This window comes from Malus sylvestris, chromosome 13 (genome assembly GCF_916048215.2).
Source record: "Malus sylvestris chromosome 13, drMalSylv7.2, whole genome shotgun sequence".
In the NCBI taxonomy this organism is placed as follows: Eukaryota; Viridiplantae; Streptophyta; class Magnoliopsida; order Rosales; family Rosaceae; genus Malus; species Malus sylvestris.
In genome coordinates this window covers 25,831,185-25,851,096 of record NC_062272.1, presented here as the reverse complement: position 1 = coordinate 25,851,096, position 19,912 = coordinate 25,831,185, and the positions used below count along the sequence as shown (strand labels likewise).

Genomic DNA, 19,912 nt, shown 5'->3' with positions numbered 1-19,912 from the left:
TCGTTGGATGTCCGGGGTAAAGTAGGAGTAGCCGAAATTGAAGGAAAGATGAGAGAAAATCGGTTACGGTGGTTTGGACATGTGCAAAGAAAGCCTACTGACGCTCCGATTAGAAGATGCGACTATGGGACAGAGGTTCAGGGCCGAAGGGGTAGAGGAAGACCTAGGAAAACTTTGGAAGAGACTCTAAGAAAAGACTTAGAGTACTTGGATCTAACGAAGGACATGACACAGGATCGAGCACAATGGCGTTCTAAGATTCATATAGCCGATCCCACTCAGTGACTTGGATTTTCCAAGTCTCCAACCGAGAAGTTTTCCTCACTCGGAAAATTAAGGGAACACTACCCCAACCTACATGCTCCACTCAGAAAGCTTCAACATACAAGCTTCAACAAAAGAAAATTCAAAGAACTTAGCGAAGAAGGCTTTGGTGTATTTAACACAATACGTTGAAATGAAGGAAAGCTTATTTATTGATATCCCCGATAAGCTACAAATATGTACATATACATGAGTCAAAATAAACACACAAGAGGGAGCCTTCACAAAGGTTGCTTAGGAGAAGTCTCAGCAGTCGGTAGAGCCCCAGAAAGAGAAGGCACCGGAGGGGGATCATTTGGAGCCTCAGTACTGGACAGAACCCTAGAAGGAGGAGGCATCAGAGGTTGATCATTTGGAGCTTCATTACGCGGTATAGCCCCAGAAGACGAAGGCAATAAATGCCTTTGGAACAAACCCACAAATCTCTGATGATCAAGTAAAACCTGACCATCAGTTTCCTTCATCTGGTCAAGCTTCCTCTTCATGTTTGTAGCATAGTCATGTGCGAGCCGGTGCAACTGTTTATTCTCATGCTTGAGCCCTCTAATCTCCTGTTTGAGACTCATCACTTCAGCCGCCAATGATTCAACTTGGCGGGTTCGAGCAAATAGGCGTTGGGCCATATTAGACACAGAACCTGCACACTGAACACTGAGAGCCAGCGAATCCTTAACAGCTAACTCATCAGACCGTTTGGAAAGTAGTCTGTTATCTTTGGGAGTGAGAAGGTTCCTGGCCACCACCGCAGCGGTCATATCATTCTTCATCACGGAATCCCCAACGGTAAGAGGACCAGTAGGGGAGACGAAGGATGGGCGCCATATGTTGTCTGGAGAAGGCGGGGCTGCCTCTTCAACAAGGTTCAAGTCAAAACGACGGTCGGAGGGGCTAGACATTTTCAAAGGTGTTGAAGAGAGAAGAGGTCGGACAAATCAAGATCTTAGAAGTGCAAGAATGAAGCTTCTACTGGTGGAGATTCAAGTGTGCTTTGGAACTTAATGCCAGCCCTTATAAAAATCTGCACTCGACGGAGCTTCAGAAATCGAAGAGGCGCCTGCTCAGAAATCGAAGAGGCGTTTGCTTTCTCAAAAGCTGGGCTGCTTAGAGATCACGAGGGTTGATCTCAGAAATCGAATAGGCGTTTGCTTTCTCAAAAGTTGGGCTGCTCAAAGACCACGAAGGCTGATCTCAGAAATCGAAGAGGCGCTCGCTTTCTCAAAAGCTGGGCTCCCCAGAGACCACGAGGGCCGATCTCAGAAATCGAAGAGGCACCTACTTTTCCAGCCTTGTCAGCACCTGTCACACGCACACTCAGCTTTGCGGAAATTATGGGCATTCTGTCGAAGACTTCTGGGGAAGTAGAAAACACATGAATCTTACTGTTCAATCACCCACTTCCCACACGCAACAATAGCTCATGGGTACCACAGAAAACTTTGCCAAAGTTGAGCACGTGAAGCTTGCAGCTCCCACTACATCGCTCTGACCAAGAAGGGTAAAAGAATAGCAAAGAAACAACACTAACAAAGTTTAGACCCATAAATTTTGAAGGTCTAGCTACCATATTATTACCCACAAGGGTAAAGGAACAGTACCACTGCTGGATAATTGGAAAGTCCCTGTGTGTCAACCTCTGTGCTTCGTGGCAAGGTAGACTAGCAAACATGCCCAACCTTTACTCATATTCGAGAAAACACTCCCAATAAGATTGCTTGCTCCAAAATCGAAGAGGCACCGTCCTCTGAATCTCGAGAGCCAGACTCCCAACATGACTACTTTCTTAAAAATCGAAGAGAGGGTAAAGGAACAGTACCATTGCTGGATAATTGGAAAGTCCCTGTGTGTCAACCTCTGTGCTTCGTGGCAAGGTAGACTAGCAAACATGCCCAACCTTTACTCACATTCGAGAAAACACTCCCAACAAGATTGCTTCCTCCAAAATCGAAGAGGCGCCGCCCTCCGAATCTCGAGAGCCAGACTCCCAACATGATTACTTTCTCAAAAATCGAAGAGACACTGCTCCCCGAATCTTCGAGAGCCAGACCCCCAGCATGATTGCTTTCTCAAAAATCGATGAGGCATCGTTCTCCGAATCAATCGAAGAGGCGCTCGCTTTCTCAAAAGCTGGGCTGCTCAGAGACCACGAGGGCCGATCTCAGAAATCGAAGAGGCACCTACTTTTCTAGCCTTGTCAGCACCTGTCACACGCACACTCAGCTTTGCAGAAATTATGGGCATTCTGTCGAAGACTTCTGGTGAAGTAGAAAGCACATGAATCTTACTGTTCAATCACCCACTTCCCACACGCAACAATAGCTCATGGGTACCACAGATAACTTTGCCAAAGTTCTCTGCCAAAGTTGAGCACGTGAAGCTTGCAGCTCCCACTACATCGCTCTGACCAAGAAAGGTGAAAGAATAGCAAAGAAACAGCACTAACAAAGTTTAGACACATAAATTTTGAAGGTCTAGCTACCATATTATTACCCACAAGGGTAAAGGAACAGTACCACTGCTGGATAATTGGAAAGTCCCTGTGTGTCAACCTCTGTGCTTCGTGGCAAGGTAGACTAGCAAACATGCCCAACCTTTACTCACATTCGAGAAAACACTCCCAACAAGATTGCTTGCTCCAAAATCGAAGAGGCACCGTCCTCCGAATCTCGAGAGCCAGACTCCCAACATGACTACTTTCTCAAAATCGAAGAGAGGGTAAAGGAAAAGTACCATTGCTGGATAATTGGAAAGTCCCTGTGTGTCAACCTTTGTGCTTCGTGGCAAGGTAGACTAGCAAACATGCCCAACCTTTACTCACATTTGAGACAACACTCCCAACAAGATTGCTTGCTCCAAAATCGAAGAGGCACCGCCCTCCGAATCTCGAGAGCCAGACTCCCAACATGATTACTTCCTCAAAAATCGAAGAGACACTGCTCTCCGAATCTCGAGAGCCAGACCCCCAGCATGATTGCTTTCTCAAAAATCGAAGAGGCATCGTTCTCCGAATCTCGAGAGCCAGATACCACAGACCACTTTTTCAAAGTGCTCTGACAGAGTTAAAACATGTGAAACTGGCAGCTCCCACTACCGTGCTATGACCAAGCAGGGTAAAGGAATAGCATTACTACTTGTTAGGGAGACTCCTATATATGTCGACCCCCATCCCCAACGGACAGGCAGACCTGCAAAAATGCTCAACCCTTCATCATATCTGAGAGGGCACTCCCAACGAAGCCTTTCGAAATATTCAGCTTTCTTTCCCCCCGATAATACCTCTGCAAACAAGCTATACTAGAGCAAGAATATCTCATATCATCAGGGTTAAAAGCAAGAGTATCCCATATCATGCTTTTTCCCTGTCTTTTCCTTTGGCCTTGTTTTTACCTGCAAGACAAGGAGAAAGAGAGCAATCAGTCAGCACTTGGAATCAAGCTTCCAGCCAGGATCTGACTGCCTGGAACCCCTTACCTGATTACTTACCTGGCATTGCTCTCGAGTACTCATCTTCAACATCTTATGTTTCCAGGGAAGATTCTGCATTTGCTTGAGGAACAGATAGGGCAAGTGCGAAGGATACAAGGAAGCATGTGGAGACAAGTGTAACAGCACACGTGCCGATACATCCATTACTCTGTCAAAAGCAAAAGTATCCCATATCAGCAGGGTGGAACGTACTCTAGATTTGATGGACTTGTTTTGACCCTCAAATTCTTCAGTCGGCCTTATACTCTGGAGGAAACCAGAAAACCCTCCAGCTCAGTTCAAGAATAAGCCTGTGGAAAGTTACTTCTTCAAAAGCAAAAGTATCTCATATCATCTCTTCTCATTTTTCTTCTCTTTATCCTTCATGCTGCTGCAAGATGGGGAGAAGGTGAACAATCAGTCGGAGCTCTGATTGCTTACCTTGTCTGTCACCTCTTTCAGCAGACCCCCTAGCTCGGCGACTTGGGGGACTCCTACTACATGGTTTGTATCGCGCTTGACCAAGCCTGAAACTACAAGTAAGCTTCAAGTGAAATTGATACATTACCTTGTGCATCTCCACCAGTTAAAGATACCACCCCTGGATGGAGGAAGAGTACTTCCAGAGAAGATGCCACATCTACCTATGAGACAGATAAGGCAAGTCAAGACGACTCCACACTCCGATACTTAGAAGTTTCGTGATTACGAGATCATTCTCCCACAATATTTCCTAATGTCATTTGTACTAAATCATTCACTTGTACTCACTAAAGGAGAGCTTGAACCTATGTACTTGTGTAAACCCTTCACAATTAATGAGAACTCTTCTATTCCGTGGACGTAGCCAATATGGGTGAACCACGCACATCTTGTGTTTGCTTTCCTATCTCTATCCATTTATATATTTATCCACACTAATGACCGGAGCAATCTAGCGAAAATCACAAAAAGCGACCGTTTTCGCTACCTAGGATCTATCTTGCAAGAGAACGGAGAATTAGATGGAGATCTCAACCATAGAATACGAGCTGGATGGATGAAGTGTAAGAATGCATCCGGCGTGTTGTGTGACCGTCGTAGGCCACTGAAGCTCAAGGGAAAATTTTATAGGACGGCAATAAGGCCAGCGATGTTGTATGGCACAGAATGTTGGGCGGTGAAGCATCAACACGTACACAAAATGGGTGTAGCGGAGATGAGGATGCTTCGTGGGATGTGTGGGCACACGAGAAAGGATAAGATTGGGAATGAGGATATCCGAGGTAAAGTAGGAGTAGCCGAAATTGTAGGAAAGATGAGAGAAAATCGGCTCTGGTGATTTGGACATGTGCAAAGAAGGCCGAATGACGCTCCGGTTCGAAGATGTGACTACGGGACAGAGGTTCAGGGCCGAAGGGGTAGAGGAAGACCTAGGAAAACTTTGGAAGAGACTCTAAGAAAAGACTTAGAGTACTTGGATCTAACGGAGGACATGACACAAAACCGAGCGCAATGGCGTTCTAGGATTCATATAGCCGACCCCACTTAGTGGGAAAAGGCTTTGTTGTTGTTTGTTGTTGTAGTTATAATAGCTCTGGATTAAGCTCTCACCTTTTGTACATTGCACTATTTAACTCACCAACGTGAGAGCCGAACTTTAGGCTCTTATGTGCACATAATTTTCATAAAAAGAGAATGAGAAAATAAAATGGGCAGTACCTTAATTTGCAGGAGAAGATTTCTGATGAGTTAGATAAGAGAGTGAAGAAGTTTCTTAGAGGAACAGAAGCAAATTTGGAGGTATGGCCTAGAAACTTTGAGTTTTCATGAAACTTATACATGTTTATTTGTCACTGCATCTTGGATTTTGTGTTTTCAGGGCTTGAAAGATAAGAAATTGAAGGGTCAACTTGCCGCTGAGAAGGTGATTTGTTTTCCTTAATGTGATATGTTGGTCTGTTCAAACTTTAACGGAAGGGAAAAGAATCTTACATAGAGTCATGCTTAAGCAGTAGACTGGATTTTGTACTCTCTCTTTTCCAGTCGTGTATTGTTGTATTACATTTATCTCTAATTTACTGGATTTAGTTTATACAAGCGATCTTCTACATGAAATCTTACTTCTCCTGTTCTTTTAGTCCATGTAATACCGATAACAATTGAAAAGGTAAAGAGTTGTTTCAACTATAATGCATGTTTTCTTTTTCACATGAACGATAGAATTCCTAATTACTCAATCCTCTCATCTATGTCTATTGTATTACATTCAATTATTTGCTGAAACTTTTCCGTTCTTAATATGGTCATTAATTTTAAACGATTGTTATTCCATACAAACTTACTTTCCTTTGATATTAACATTTTCTGATAAAATGGTAGAAATCCATTTGCATTTGACAAATAATTGTCATCATTATAGCAGTACAATGCACATCCACATATTTGAGCATAGTAAAGAAAAAATTGAATACTTCTTATAGACATTTTTTTTCAATACTCCCAGACCTTCTTGCATTGTACAATAGGTTCGAAATTTCTCTTTAAATGTGTGAATACATTATTATTAGTATTATTTTCCTTTGTGCTTTGGCAATATGACTTACCTTGCCAAAAGATGTATGTGGGTTTTGAGGGTTCAGGGATCCCCTTTTCTCAAGATTACTGGATTGGTCCTTACCTCCATGTGTTGTTGAGTCTATTGAGAGCTGGTATGCATGAGAACTTCAAGTAATCATTGCCATACAAAAGTAGAAGTGATGACTCACACCAGGAATCAGTTATCTCATCAGCAGCTTTATTTTTATCTAAGATCGAATTTGATACCTATAGGTGTATATAAGTTAAATCGATTGTTAGGATGGCAATTTAATCACTTTTCAACATTCAATATCTCCATCTCCCTGTTCTGGATTTTTACTTACTTGAAATGAATAGATTCTAGGCGTTTTGTTTAGCAAAATGAGCAGTGGATAGTGCTAACTCATTTTTTTTTACATTCACAACAATATGAGCACTTTTCTTGGCAATATAGTGCTTAGCTTAAAATTAGAATGTGATTCAGTTGTATTGAATTTGTTCGATTAACCATTAGTCCATTTATAGTTCATTTAATCTTTTGAATTAGTAAGCTACTGTGTTGTGTCCTTCAGATTTCTTAGTATGCTATTGATATGGAAAACATCATCTATCTATTCTATTTATCGCTTGATATAAGAATCAAAGTAGACTTGGCATCCCTTTTGTGGCCTTTTTTATGTTGGCAGATGCCATCAGATAGGCAAAAACATATCGGCTACAAAGTGCAATGAATGCTACAGGTTACTAAGTTTCGCCATATGCCCTCATCGTGGCATTGCCCTTTCTGCGACAAGTAAGCATTATAATTTCACTGTGGAATGATATTGACTTACGGAATAATATAGGGTTGTGTCATGCATGAAAACTATGAATGCATTTCATCATGCATTTTTTAGTTAAACTACTATGTTTTTGTTCAATTGACTGCAACTCATGCCGCAGTTTGCTTCACAAACCTCTACGGTTAGCTTCCATACAATATGTTGCAAGTTTGAGGATATCTCTACATCTTAATTTCTGCTCTCTGGTTACTTCAAGTTTGTAATTTTACGTGCTACACTGCCACTTGATTTGATTATAAAAATGTAAAACAAAATCCGTCCATGATTTACAAATTTGTATTTGATTTTTGATGTTTTTCCAGTGTAAGGCATATGTTGCACAAGCATGTAAATGGTACAAATGATTTGGTTTTGGACAGTAAGCTTTGAGTTTTATAATCCTTGCAAGGGGATTGTGACTCAGGTGAACAAATTTACTGTAGAAGTATGCATGCATTCATTTAGGTAATTGTAGGAGAAGTTATGCATGCATTCTTTTGGCAATCCTTTCCCAGAACCTGTAGTGATCCTGATATGAGTCTGCCAGCAGAAGCGCGACATTCATGAACTATTTTCTTTCAATTGCTCCTTAAACATAAGAGGGCATGGTAGCATAAACTCTTTGGCACAAGGTAGCATAAAGTGTATCTTATCGACCTCATTCACTCATGTATCCCTCTGTTTGTTCATAATTGTGTTACATTTATTCAACTCAAATGTGTTTCATTCATCCGATTATTTTCTAGTGAGAACTAAACTAACCCTTCTTTTTCACATGAAGTAAACTGTCTTCTATGTCGTCTTTGTAGACAATGTGCTATTCACGAACAATGTTTCCTTCAGCTTTGAAATAGTATCTGGGCAAAAAAACACAAACCTGTATTCATAAATTTAAAACCATCAAATAACTAAGCGAAAAAAAAATCCTAGATTTAAAAAGTACTGGATAATAAATGGAGAAATTGAACGTCTAAAAATAGATATTTAAGCATGGAAGACCATGTCCAAGAACTAATTAGGCTTAAAAAAAATGTTATTGTGCGCATTTTTGTTTATGTTAACATTTTTTAATTAGTTTAATATTACGTTCTTATAAAATATTTTTGTGAACATTTTTTCTTTAAAAAACATAACTAGAAATTTACTTCATTATTATATTATGTCCTTGCAAATTGATTAGGTAAGTAGTTGGGCACATAATGATAAAAAGCCTAGGGTTCATATATTGTAGTGTGTTAATCTCATTTTTCTTTTATAATTAAACTAGGTCAATATAGAAAATATAAGAATAATTAGAGACACAAAAAGATGACATTAGCTTACTATTATTGAAAAGAAATACATTGAATCAATCCCTAATAAACAAAACATTAACTTAATACTTAGTTGAAAAAAAGATGCATTGCTACATAATTTAAGATGGCCTTATTTTTAATTCACACATGCACACACATAATTCAACGATGACAAAAGAAACAGGAGGGTTTTTGTTTTTTTTTTTAAAAAAGGAGGTTTATAGTCTTAAAAGTCAAAGATATATAACTACTAGCAAGGAATGCCCGCGAGATGTTGCAGGATTGAAAGAAGAGTGCAATATCTTGAAATAAAAGTAACTGCAAAGGAAATTAACAGTTTGCATCACTGAATCGAACTAAAAACATAGTAATGCCATTAAATCTCTTCTCTCAGATTACATATCATTGTTTAGATGTTTTTTTTATAAATAGTAGAATTCAACTAAATACTTTCAGTAACAACAACTGAAGACATATACATGGTAATACTGTTAATTACCAGTCAATTTCCTTGCATTTATTATCAAATGCAGATGCATCATCATAACACCTTTGCTGCTGCATATCCTCATCACCAGCAAACTGGTCTCCTCTTGAAAACAAAACCCCCAAATCACTAAAACAAAAGTTGCACAGAAAACCAATTACAATTCGAAAGCCATAATATTCAAACCAAAAAATGACCAACGCGAAATCGGCCAAAAACTCACCAAAAAACCCAACCTTTTCTGGGTTTAAGATTTTTTTTCTTTGAATGTGCACCAAATTTGCGGTTTTCAGAAGATGTTCTCGTTAGTAGTTTCTGCGAGAGAACTGAGCAGCGGTTCAAACGAAGGATGTAATTCGAAATGGAAGGTGAGGTTTATGTTTTGAGGGAAATGGAACGTGAGGTTTCTGTTTTTGTCATGGCCATCTTAATAGTTGGTGCAAAAGATGTAGGTCCTGCAGTAAGGAACAAAAAAGATATAGATTAACCCTTACGGTGGCTAGAGGTTGCAGGAGCTGCAAGTCAAAGATGGGGAACGATGTCTCCATATCGTGTCAATACTTCTTCGAATCCATTACAATGTTGCTCGTCTTCATAGAAGCTAAAGACATCCTGATCATGTGTAGATGCTACAAAAATATACATGAAAGTTGTCATTCACATTATCCAAATGGTAGTTCTACATAGACATAATGCAGAAGACAAAACATAAGGAAACAAATATTGTAATGGCATAAGTTCAATAACTGCAGCAAGCAAACAAACAGAAACTTTACTCACTTTCAAAATCCAAATCAGAAAATGAAACAAATTGAATGAACTATGAAAGAAAATTTATTCACCAAATTAGAATCAAACTATTGAAATTGAATTGAACAAAACCCTAACTCAAATTTATTGAATGGTGTTTATGAAATGTAAAAAGGGTGTTACTCACAGGCAATTGCCATCTGATTCCACAGATGTCAACACTTTGGTATTATCCATATTCCATAACTTAATTTGATAGCCCTCTTGGGGTATATCCAACACATTGTTAATAAAGCACATTCATTGCAAAAATGATAACAATTTAGTGCACAGCCTGACTTGATACCAACTCATGGGTGTAACCGTATATGATAAGAATGATACAAAAAGCAAAAGTATATCAATCTATTGAATAGCTTGATACAATGAGAGGAAAAAAAAAAGATATTTGAACAACATAAAAACCACAATGATTACTAAGATGGAACCCAAATGCCTCAAAATTATAGAAAAAAACCTGTTAGTGTTTAAGTGTTTTAGCTGAAATAAATAAATTCATTCTACTTGTTTTAATTAGAGCCATTGGATTACATTCCAAAATGAATGCTCTAGATTGAATGAGAGTTAACAATGTAGAGTGACAGCTGTAGCTATCTCATAGGATAGATGAAATGAATGGCTGTGATGTACACTTTCTGTTATGAGAGAGAGAGTGTGATAGTGCTCTGTATGAATTTGCAATCGGTTACATTCCAATAGAGTAATGAAGAAGAAATGAAATCAGCTTACTCTCCTCTGTGAATTCTCTCTCTGAAATACTCATTTTCTTCCAAAAATTCATAATCATCACTATAATCTAACATGGCCTCAGAGCCAGGTTGCATCATCTACAACTGGGCGTGAATCTGTGAAGCTCGCAGTGAAGAACTCGAACTGACCGTCAAGCTTCCTCACTGAAGAAAACTCGGAGAAGAAATCGCAGTGATCTTGGATCTAGTCTCATATGGCTGGATCGGGTGGTGCAGATCTTTGTGCGCCGGTATTCAATGGTGACAACTTTGACTTCTGGCAAATTCGGATGAAGACAATATTCCGATCGCATGAGCTCTGGGATATCGTCGAGAAGGGTTTCGATGCTCCGACAAAGAAGGATGAAGAACTCACTGTAGCTGAGAGCAAGCTATTGAAGGAGAATATAGTCAGAGATGCAAAGGCACTTGGAATCATTCAAGGGGCAGTTTCTGATCAGATCTTTCCGAGAATCGCCATCCAAGAGACTGCAAATGCTGCTTGGAATGTGCTGAAACAAGAATTTGTGGGAGATAAATAGGTACGAGCTGTGAAACTCCAAGGCTTACGTCGTGATTTCGAGTATACTAGAATGGGTGAAAATGAAGCTTTCTCTGCATATCTAGTTAGATTATTTGATTTGATTAGTCAAATGAGAAGCTATGGTGAGGATATTAGTAATCAGAGAATTGTTCAAAAGTTGCTGATAAGTTTACCTAGGTCCTCTGATAGTATTGCTTCTACGATTGAAAATACTAAGGATCTAGATACTGTTGATGTTCAAGATATTGTAGCTATTCTCAAGGGATATGAGCTACGAATTGACAGGCATGATGAAACTCACACTAAGAAAGCATTTGTTAGTCTCAGTATTGCTCCAAAACAAAATAAGTACAATGGGAATCAAGGGTTCAAACCACAGAAGAATTGGAAGTCCAAATTTAAAAAGGGGGATAATAGATCTGCAAATCAAACTGGAAAAGTTGCAGGTACTTCTGAAGGAGCTAAGAATCCTTGTATACATTGTGATAAACTGCATTTTGGTGAATGTTGGTTCAAAGATAAGCCAAGGTGTCATAATTGTCATAAGTTGGGGCATATTGCAAGAGATTGCCGAGGCAAGAAGGAGAAGGCTAACCAACATGTGAACTTTGTTAATCAAGTCAATGACACTCCTACTATGTTCTATGTCTGCAATAATGTCACTGTTAAGAAAAGTGAAGATATATGGTAAGTAGACAGTGGTTGCAGTAACCATATGACTGGAAGGGAGGATTTACTGGTTGACATTGATAGAACTATAACTGCTAAGGAAGAAATGGGTACTGGACAGCTCATTGAAGTTACAGGGAAAGGAAGTTTAGTAGTTGATACCAAAATGGGAAGGAGGTATATCAAGGAGGTGATGTTAATTCCAGGTTTAAAAGAAAATTTGCTCAGTATAGGGCAAATGATGGAACACGTTACTTTCTTGTGTTTGGAGGTACAACTGCAGAAATATATGATGATGGTTCCATGTCAAATCTGATAGCTAGAATACCAATGAAGGGCAACAGAAGTTTTCCTTTGAGACTTAAACCTGAGATGCAGGTTGCTCTAAAGGCTGGTGTGTATCAGTCTTCTACAATCTGGCATAGGAGATTAGGACATTTGAATTTAAGCAGCTTGAAGCAACTCAAAGAACATGATATGGTGTTGGGTTTGCCTGATCTTGAAATGACCAATGAGATATGTGAAGGATGTGCTCTTAGGAAGCATTGCAGAGATGCATTTCCAAATGAAGCATCATGGAGGGCTTCACTACCTCTTGAACTCATTCACTCTGACATCTGTGGACCTGTGTAGACTTCTACAAAGGCTGGAAATAAGTATTTTCTTACCTTTATAGATGACTGCACTCGAATGTGTTGGGTTTACTTCTTAAGGAACAAGTCAGAGGGGTTTAGTATATTCAAGAAATTTAAGCTCACAGTTGAACTGCAAAGTGGCTACAAATTGAAGAAGTTGAGAAGTGACAGAGAAGGAGAATATGTATCTAATGAGTTCAGGGAATTTTGTGAAGGAATGGGCATGGAAAGACAACTGACAGTGGCATACACACCTCAGCAAAATGGTGTAGCTGAGAGGAATAATAGAACCATAGTTGAAATGGCAAAGTGTATGATGATTGAAAAGGGTGTTCCATTTGATTTCTGGGCAGAAGCTGTTAATACAGCAGTATATATTTTGAACTGATGTCCCACCAAGTCTCTTGATAAGAAGACTCCTTTCGAGGCATAAGTGGTAGAAAACCAGGGATCAAACACTTAAAGATTTTTGGTTCTGTGTGTTATGCTTACATTCCAAGACAAATTAGACAGAAGTTAGATGAAACAAGTACTAAATGCATTCTCTTGGGATATGGCACATGTAAGAAAGGTTATAGACTCTATGATCCTATCTCAAAGAGAATAATTATGTCAAGGGATGTAATAGTTGATGAAAATGCTTGCTAGGATTGGAAGTCTCAACCTGAGAAAACCATCAGTGTATCTATACCTGGAAAGAAAATGTGTGAGCAAAGTGTGGAAGGGAACTCAAGTGATAAAAGTGATGTAAATGATGAATCCTTAGCATCATCATCTGAAACCAATGAGTCAATTGAAAATGGCTCAAGGCTGGTGCAAATGCAGAATAACACAAGTCCTCAAGACTATGATCATACTCCTTTGAAGTTCAAGAGCTTGACAGAAATATATGCAAAATGCAATATGTGCATTATTGAGCTTGAGAACTTTGAGGAAGCAGCAAAAGATAAGTCATGGAAAAAGGCAATGGAAGCAAAAATTGGCATGATAGAGAAGAATTGTACCTGGGAACTTGTTGATAGACCATTTAATAAGCCAGTTGTTGGTGTCAAGTGGATCTACAAAATAAAATTGAACCTAGATGGGTCTATACAGAAGAATAAGGCAAGGTTAGTGGCTAAGGGATACTCTTAAAAGCCTGGGATTGATTTCAATGAGACATTTGCTCCTGTGGCAAGGCTTGACACTATTAGGACTCTAATTGGGCTTGCTGCACAGAAATGATGGAAGCTATTCCTACTTGATGTAAAGTCTACATTTCTGAATGGAGTTCTAAATGAGGAAGTATATGTAGATCAACCACTTGGTTTTATGATTAAAGGCAAGGAGGACAAGGTTTACAAGCTCAAGAAGGCCTTGTATAGGTTGAAACAGGCACCAAGGGCCTGGTACAAGGAGATTGACTCATACTTCTGTAGTTCTGGTTTTCACAGAAGTCCAAGTGAGGCAACTCTCTACATCAAAGCAACTGAGGCAGGAATACTCATTGTTTCTTTGTATGTTGATGACATTATATACACAGGGAGTTCCAGTACATTAATGGATGAGTTTAAAGCAGAAATTATGGGAAAGTATGAAATGTCTGACTTGGGACTATTGCATCATTTCTTGGGACTTGGAGTCATTCAAACAGAAGGTTGTATCTTTCTGCATCAAAAGAAATATGCAAGAACCTTGTTGGAGAAATTTGGATTGAAGGAGTGCAAACCTGTTGCAACTCCACTTGCAACAAATGAAAGATTAAGCAAAGAAGATGGAAGTGAAACAGCTGATGAGAATCTTTACAGGCAAATTGTTGGTAGCTTATTATATTTAACAGCTACAAGACCTGATATCATGTTTGTTGCAAGTCTACTTGCTCGGTTCATGCATAATCCAACCAGGAAACATATGGGAACTGCAAAGAGAGTGCTAAGGTATATCCAAGGCACACACTGGACTATGGAATTGCATATGAAAAGGGCAAAAGATGCTATGCTTATTGGATACTGTGATAGTGACTGGGCAGGGAGTGAAGATGACACGAAGAGCACCTCCGGATATGCTTTTAGCTTTGGTTCTGGAGCATTCTCTTGGGCCTCAATCAAACAAAGCAGTGTAGCCTTGTCCACTGCAGAGGCTGAGTATGTTAGTGCTGCAGAAGCAACTGCTCAAGCCATCTGGTTAAGGTTTGTCTTATAAGATTTTGGAGAGGAACAAGTGGAGCCTACTCAGATCCTATGTGATAATACCTCTGCTATTGCAATCTCTAAGAATCTAGTGGCACATCATAAGACAAGACACATAAACAGAAGGTTCCATTTTATCAGAGATGCACTGCAGAATGGTGAAGTTGATCTGATTTATTGCAAAACTGAAGAACAAGTTGCTGATATTTTTACAAAAGCATTGGCAAGGGATAGATTTGAGTATTTGAGGAAGGCTTTGGGAGTGATTTCTGTTGGGTTTTTGGCTCAAAATTAGGATGATGCAATAAATTAGGTTTGTGTTACCTATTTGGTTTTAGTGTCCTATTTGGGTTTGGTTTTGACTTCTTAGTTAGTTTCCTTGGTGGAGAGATTTTGTTAATTACCTATTTGATTAGGATTTGGATTTATTTCCTATTAGGATTCCTATTGTAACCTAAGTCCTATGCACTATAAATAGGACCTTAGGGTTAGTGTATTTTGTGTAACTCATTCGTGCTGCAATTTTGTGAGAGTCAATTTGTGAGTTATAGAGCAATTTGGGAGAATCTTCTCCTTTTGTTTTGAGTTCTCTACTCGTTTGGTTTAGGGTTTGTAATTTGTGGGATTTGGGTTGTGAGAGTTTAAACACTCTTTTGTAATCTCCGTTTGTTTAGTGAAATTCCTTTCCATGCTTTGCCCGTGGAGTATGCTTTACGTCGAACCACGTAAATCTCGTGTTAGTTTGAGATTGTTTGTTTTAGCTTTCATCTATGACGTTGATATTTGGCACTTTGTTATAATTCGTTTCTGTTTGTGCATAAAAGTACAACAAGTGGTATCAGAGCCCAGGTTTCGGCTTGGGCTTTGTTTGGCAGTCACTATGAAGCCTTCTATGTCGTCGGTGAAGGTTGATATTGAAAAGTTCGACGGCAATGACTATGGTATTTGACAATTGAAGATGCATGCTTTGTTAGTTCAACAAGGGCTTTTGAAAACGCTAAAGGGTGTGAAGGCTTTGCCGGATTCGTGGACTGATGAAGAAAAAGAAGACGTTATGGAACGGGCACTTGGAGCAATCCTGCTGACTTTATTGAATGAAGTCTTGCGTGGAGTTGGTAGCATCAAATCTGCACCTGAGTTATGGATAAAATTGGAGAGCTTGTATATGACCAAATCCCTTGCTAAACGGTTGTATTTGAAGAAAAGTTTGCATACTCTTCGTATGGATAAAGGTACGTCAATTCATAAGCATGTTGATGAATTCAATAAACTTATGATGGATTTGAAAAGTGTGGACAACCAAATTAGTGATGAGGATTATGCGATAACTTTGTTGTGTTCTTTATCTCCTTCATATGAACACTTTGTCGATACCATGCTATTTGGTAGAGAAAGCCTTAGTTTGGAAGATGTTAAAGTCCCTTTGAATTCTAAAGAGCTAAAGAATAAAATGTCTGACATACAAGATGGAGCTTTGGTAGTTCAAGGAAGGAATAAGGAAAGGAGCAAACTTGGAAAGAACACTTTTAGCTATTGTTATAAGGATGGTCATTGGAAAGTAGATTGCCCTAAACTCAAGGGCAAAAAGAAGTTGTTTGATAAATCTTTTGCTAGTGTTGATGCAAACATTGCAGAAGATCGTTGTTCTGAACTCCTCTAAAGGTTATGTGAAGAGGTGGAGCTTGGTACTCAAGCTCTTTGGGTGGAGTGCAATTCGCACTTTTTGTTCGTATGTTCAAGCTTTTACTTGGATTTTGTTTCGTATTTGTCAGTTTCCATTATGGAATTTGTTGGAGAAGGCGTTGGAGGAAATTTCAAGTTTGAAGACTTTTGGATTTTTTGAGTCTAGGTGGAGATCAGTTTCGAAAGAATTTGGTGCACGTTTGTGTTTGTATTTTGGTATCCCAAAATTTGGAAGTTTGCTAATTTCTCGCCGAGGTGGAAATTGTTGGGTTTTGGCTCAAAATTAGGATGATGCAATAAATTAGGTTTGTGTTACCTATTTGGTTTTAGTGTCCTATTTGGGTTTGGTTTTAACTTCTTAGTTAGTTTCCTTGGTGGAGAGATTTTGTTAATTACCTATTTGATTAGAATTTGGATTTATTTCCTATTAGGATTCCTATTGTAACCTAAGTCCTATGCACTATAAATAGGACCTTAAGGTTAGTGTATTTTGTGTGACTCATTCATGTGGCAATTTGGTGAGAGTCAATTTGTGAGTTAGAGAGCAATTTGGGAGAATCTTCTCCTTTTGTTTTGAGTTCTCTACTCGTTTGGTTTAGGGTTTGTAATTTGTGAGATTTAGGTTGTGAGAGTTTAAACACTCTTTTGTAATCTCCGTTTGTTTAGTGAAATTCATTTCCGTGATTCGCCCGTGGAGTAGGCTTTACGCCGAACCACGTAAATCTCTTATGTTAGTTTGAGATTGTTTGTTTTAGCTTTCTATCTACGACGTTGATATTTGGTACTTTGTTATAATTCGTTTCCATTTGTGCATAAAAGTACAACAATTTCAACTAAAAACTTAGAAGGGAGTGTTAGTGTTTAAGTGTTTTAGCTTAAATAAATAAATTCATTTTACTTGTTTTAATTAGAGCCATTGGATTACATTCCAAAATGAATGCTCTAGATTGAATGAGAGTTAACAATGTAGAGTGACAGCTGTAGCTATCTCATAGGATAGATGAAATGAATGGCTGTGATGTATACTTTCTGTTATGAGAGAGAGAGTGTGATAGTGCTCTGTATGAATTTGCAATCGGTTACATTCCGATAGAGTAATGAAGAAGAAATGAAATCAGCTCACTCTCCTCTGTGAATTCTCTCTCTGAAATACTCATTTTCTTCTAGAAATTCATAATCATCACTGTAATCTAACAAAACCTGGCATGATATCTAACTTGACTGAACAACGTCTAAAGAGCGTTTTCTAAAACCATAATATGTCATTTTGATAGCCCCTTCGCTCTCATTCCACTCCACCCGATGGGATTCACCTTCTTTACTTGTTCCACATGAGAAGAGTTTGCACGCACATTATGCATCTCCAAATTAGTGATTGTAGCTAATTAAATACTAATTCCATTAATATGTATACGTGTGTAAATAATACGAAATTGCATGCTACCTCCTCTATTAGACATATACAATTGATCCAAGGAAATAAGTAATCACTAAGCAAGAAAACATCATTAAAAACAAAAGCAATGTAGAAAATGAAGTTATAAAAAAACCAGGCACCAATAGATTTACGCCAATAAAACTCAGCACACAGCAGATTTTTTTATTTTATGAAATTCATAAACAAAAGGCCAAACTAAAGCACACACCACCTCAACGATCAAATATAGAAAAGAGGTAATGAGAAAATGAACAAATCAAAGATGAGTGTTTATGCAAATGAATTCCAAAACAACTGGAGAGAGATACAAAAGTCGACTTTTTTCCCTCTCTTTGATTAACCATAAGAACTTCCGGTAGATAGATTGATAGCAGGTGCTGGGATTTCCAATCAGCAAGTGGACCTACAAATCAAAAGAACATCATAAATCCATTAGTTTTGAGCAGATGGGTCTACATAAAAACTGCAAAAGCTTCAACCTTTATGAACCCAGAAGATTAAAACCTTTCTCAATAAACTATATATTGAATAACCTAAATCCAAGATAAGCCCAGCACAAACTACTAAAATAGAAAAATTATGCGCCTAAATTCGAGAACAGACGCATGAGGGCTCATGACACCAAAAAACTCATGACCTTTCCCACCAATTAAAGCCAAATAGAAGAGTACATAAACTTTTATGTGTTGAAAGTGATAAGAGTTTTTTTTGAGTTCCACGTTATAATTTCTTCTTTTTTAAAAATTTTCCGTTTTATTTTTTTGTTTACAAAAATATCTATGAAACAATGAAAGACAAATTTAATTTCTGTCGTTTTTTTTTTTTTTTTTGGGGCGGTAATTCTCATGATTCCAGCAGAGTATAGCGAAATAAGCAATCCTGAACTAAAATTTAAGCTACACTAAATGAGAAAGTAAAAAAACTTGAAAGTCTCAGATTACCTCATCCTCCTAAGCCTGATCATTAATTCGACAACGACCTACAACTCTTCCATTCTACTCACCACATCACAATCATCATCCTCGTAATGGGCTTTGCTGGACTCCGATGCCCCAACGTCTTCCCCCGGAACACCACCAACAGCGATTCTCTCTTCTTCTTCTCTTCATGTTCTTGTTGCTGCCCAGTTGCTGTCTCAACAATACGCACAGACACCAGTTGACCGTTGGACGAACCCACCTCAGTTTTCTTCACTGCAGTTTGACCAGCAGGCCACCCTGACTCCGTGAAACTGAATTGGGATTTCGGGGCTTCTTTGGATTTGGGATAAAATTTGGGGGTTTGGAGTAGCTTCTGGAGGCGGCGGGTTCAACCCTCTGCGGCTGAGAAGATGAGGAAGAGGAAGGGAGTGAAGGTGGGTTCAAACCTTGATTTGAGGAGACAAAATCAACCCTAACCACCCCCTTTTTGGCAGCCTCATCCTCAATTTTAGAATAGATAATATTACATTTTTCTTAATGCAAACGATAGTGGGTAACTGACTAACTGGGTATGTTATCATCAACAACTAATTAACCTTGCAATTACCGGCGTCCTACATCACCCATTAAAAATCACAACACTCAAATTGTCATTGGGCTCCATCATTTTGGTCCCTATATGTGGGTACATACACTAAGTATTTGGTGAGTCTCTTTACTTTAGGGTCTCACTTTCCGATGCTCTAATGGTTTTGATTTATATCATTGTTTGCAAGGATGGTCAATGAATGATGAGTTGAAATATAAACGGTTGGATAGTTGAAATACATTACAGAATGAGCCATGCAAAAACGTCCGAACCCAAACCATATGTGTCTATGTGTATTTCCTGTATCTGTATGCACCGCTGGCAGATATTGTAATAGTGCTTGAAAGCACATTTCTATTTGCTCCAAAGTTTATGAGATGTTGTTCATATGCATAATTTTCTATCGGGTCATGCGGTACATATCTCATAGGAAAAGATATGAGAGAGTTTCTATCTGCACTTATATTGCAGTTTTTATTTTCTAGTTATCTATTCTAAAGTAGGGGGGAGGGCAGGCACTGTTCATTTTTTTTTTATTTTGCTTTATTTACAACAAAACCATGTGATTTGGAGATGGGTTGGCAGGTAGTATTAAAAGTTAGGAGGGTAATTTTGTCTTTTGAGGTCAATTCCTCCCCCTTCGATTTTGCTTTATTTACAACAAAACCGTGGGATTTGGGGCTGGGTTGGAAGGTAGTTTTTAAAAGTTAGGAGGTTAATTTTGTCTCTGACCATATTTCAAAATATTTACGGTTTTACCAGGATTGCTCTGCTTCAAAA

At 38.7% G+C, this 19,912-nt stretch overlaps 1 protein-coding gene across 8 annotated transcripts in view; it reads right to left on the bottom strand.

Moving 5' to 3' along the window:
* Positions 1-291: 291 nt before the first annotated feature.
* The window catches only part of LOC126597751 (uncharacterized), a 55,668-nt gene continuing 36,047 nt past the window's right edge, over positions 292-19,912 (bottom strand). For 2 of the 8 annotated variants that reach the window (XM_050264578.1, XM_050264580.1), the window contains exons 2-3: positions 2,913-3,087; positions 292-2,215 (exon numbers count right to left, since the gene is read on the bottom strand). In XM_050264578.1, coding sequence (XP_050120535.1) covers positions 546-1,220 — 675 coding nt within the window. In that variant the 5' untranslated portion in view covers positions 1,221-2,215; positions 2,913-3,087 and the 3' untranslated portion in view covers positions 292-545. Of the gene's footprint in view, positions 2,273-2,498; positions 2,624-2,912; positions 3,341-19,912 lie in introns of those variants that run through there. The other 6 variants (XM_050264576.1, XM_050264582.1, XM_050264581.1 and 3 more) reach the window with 6 other exon arrangements.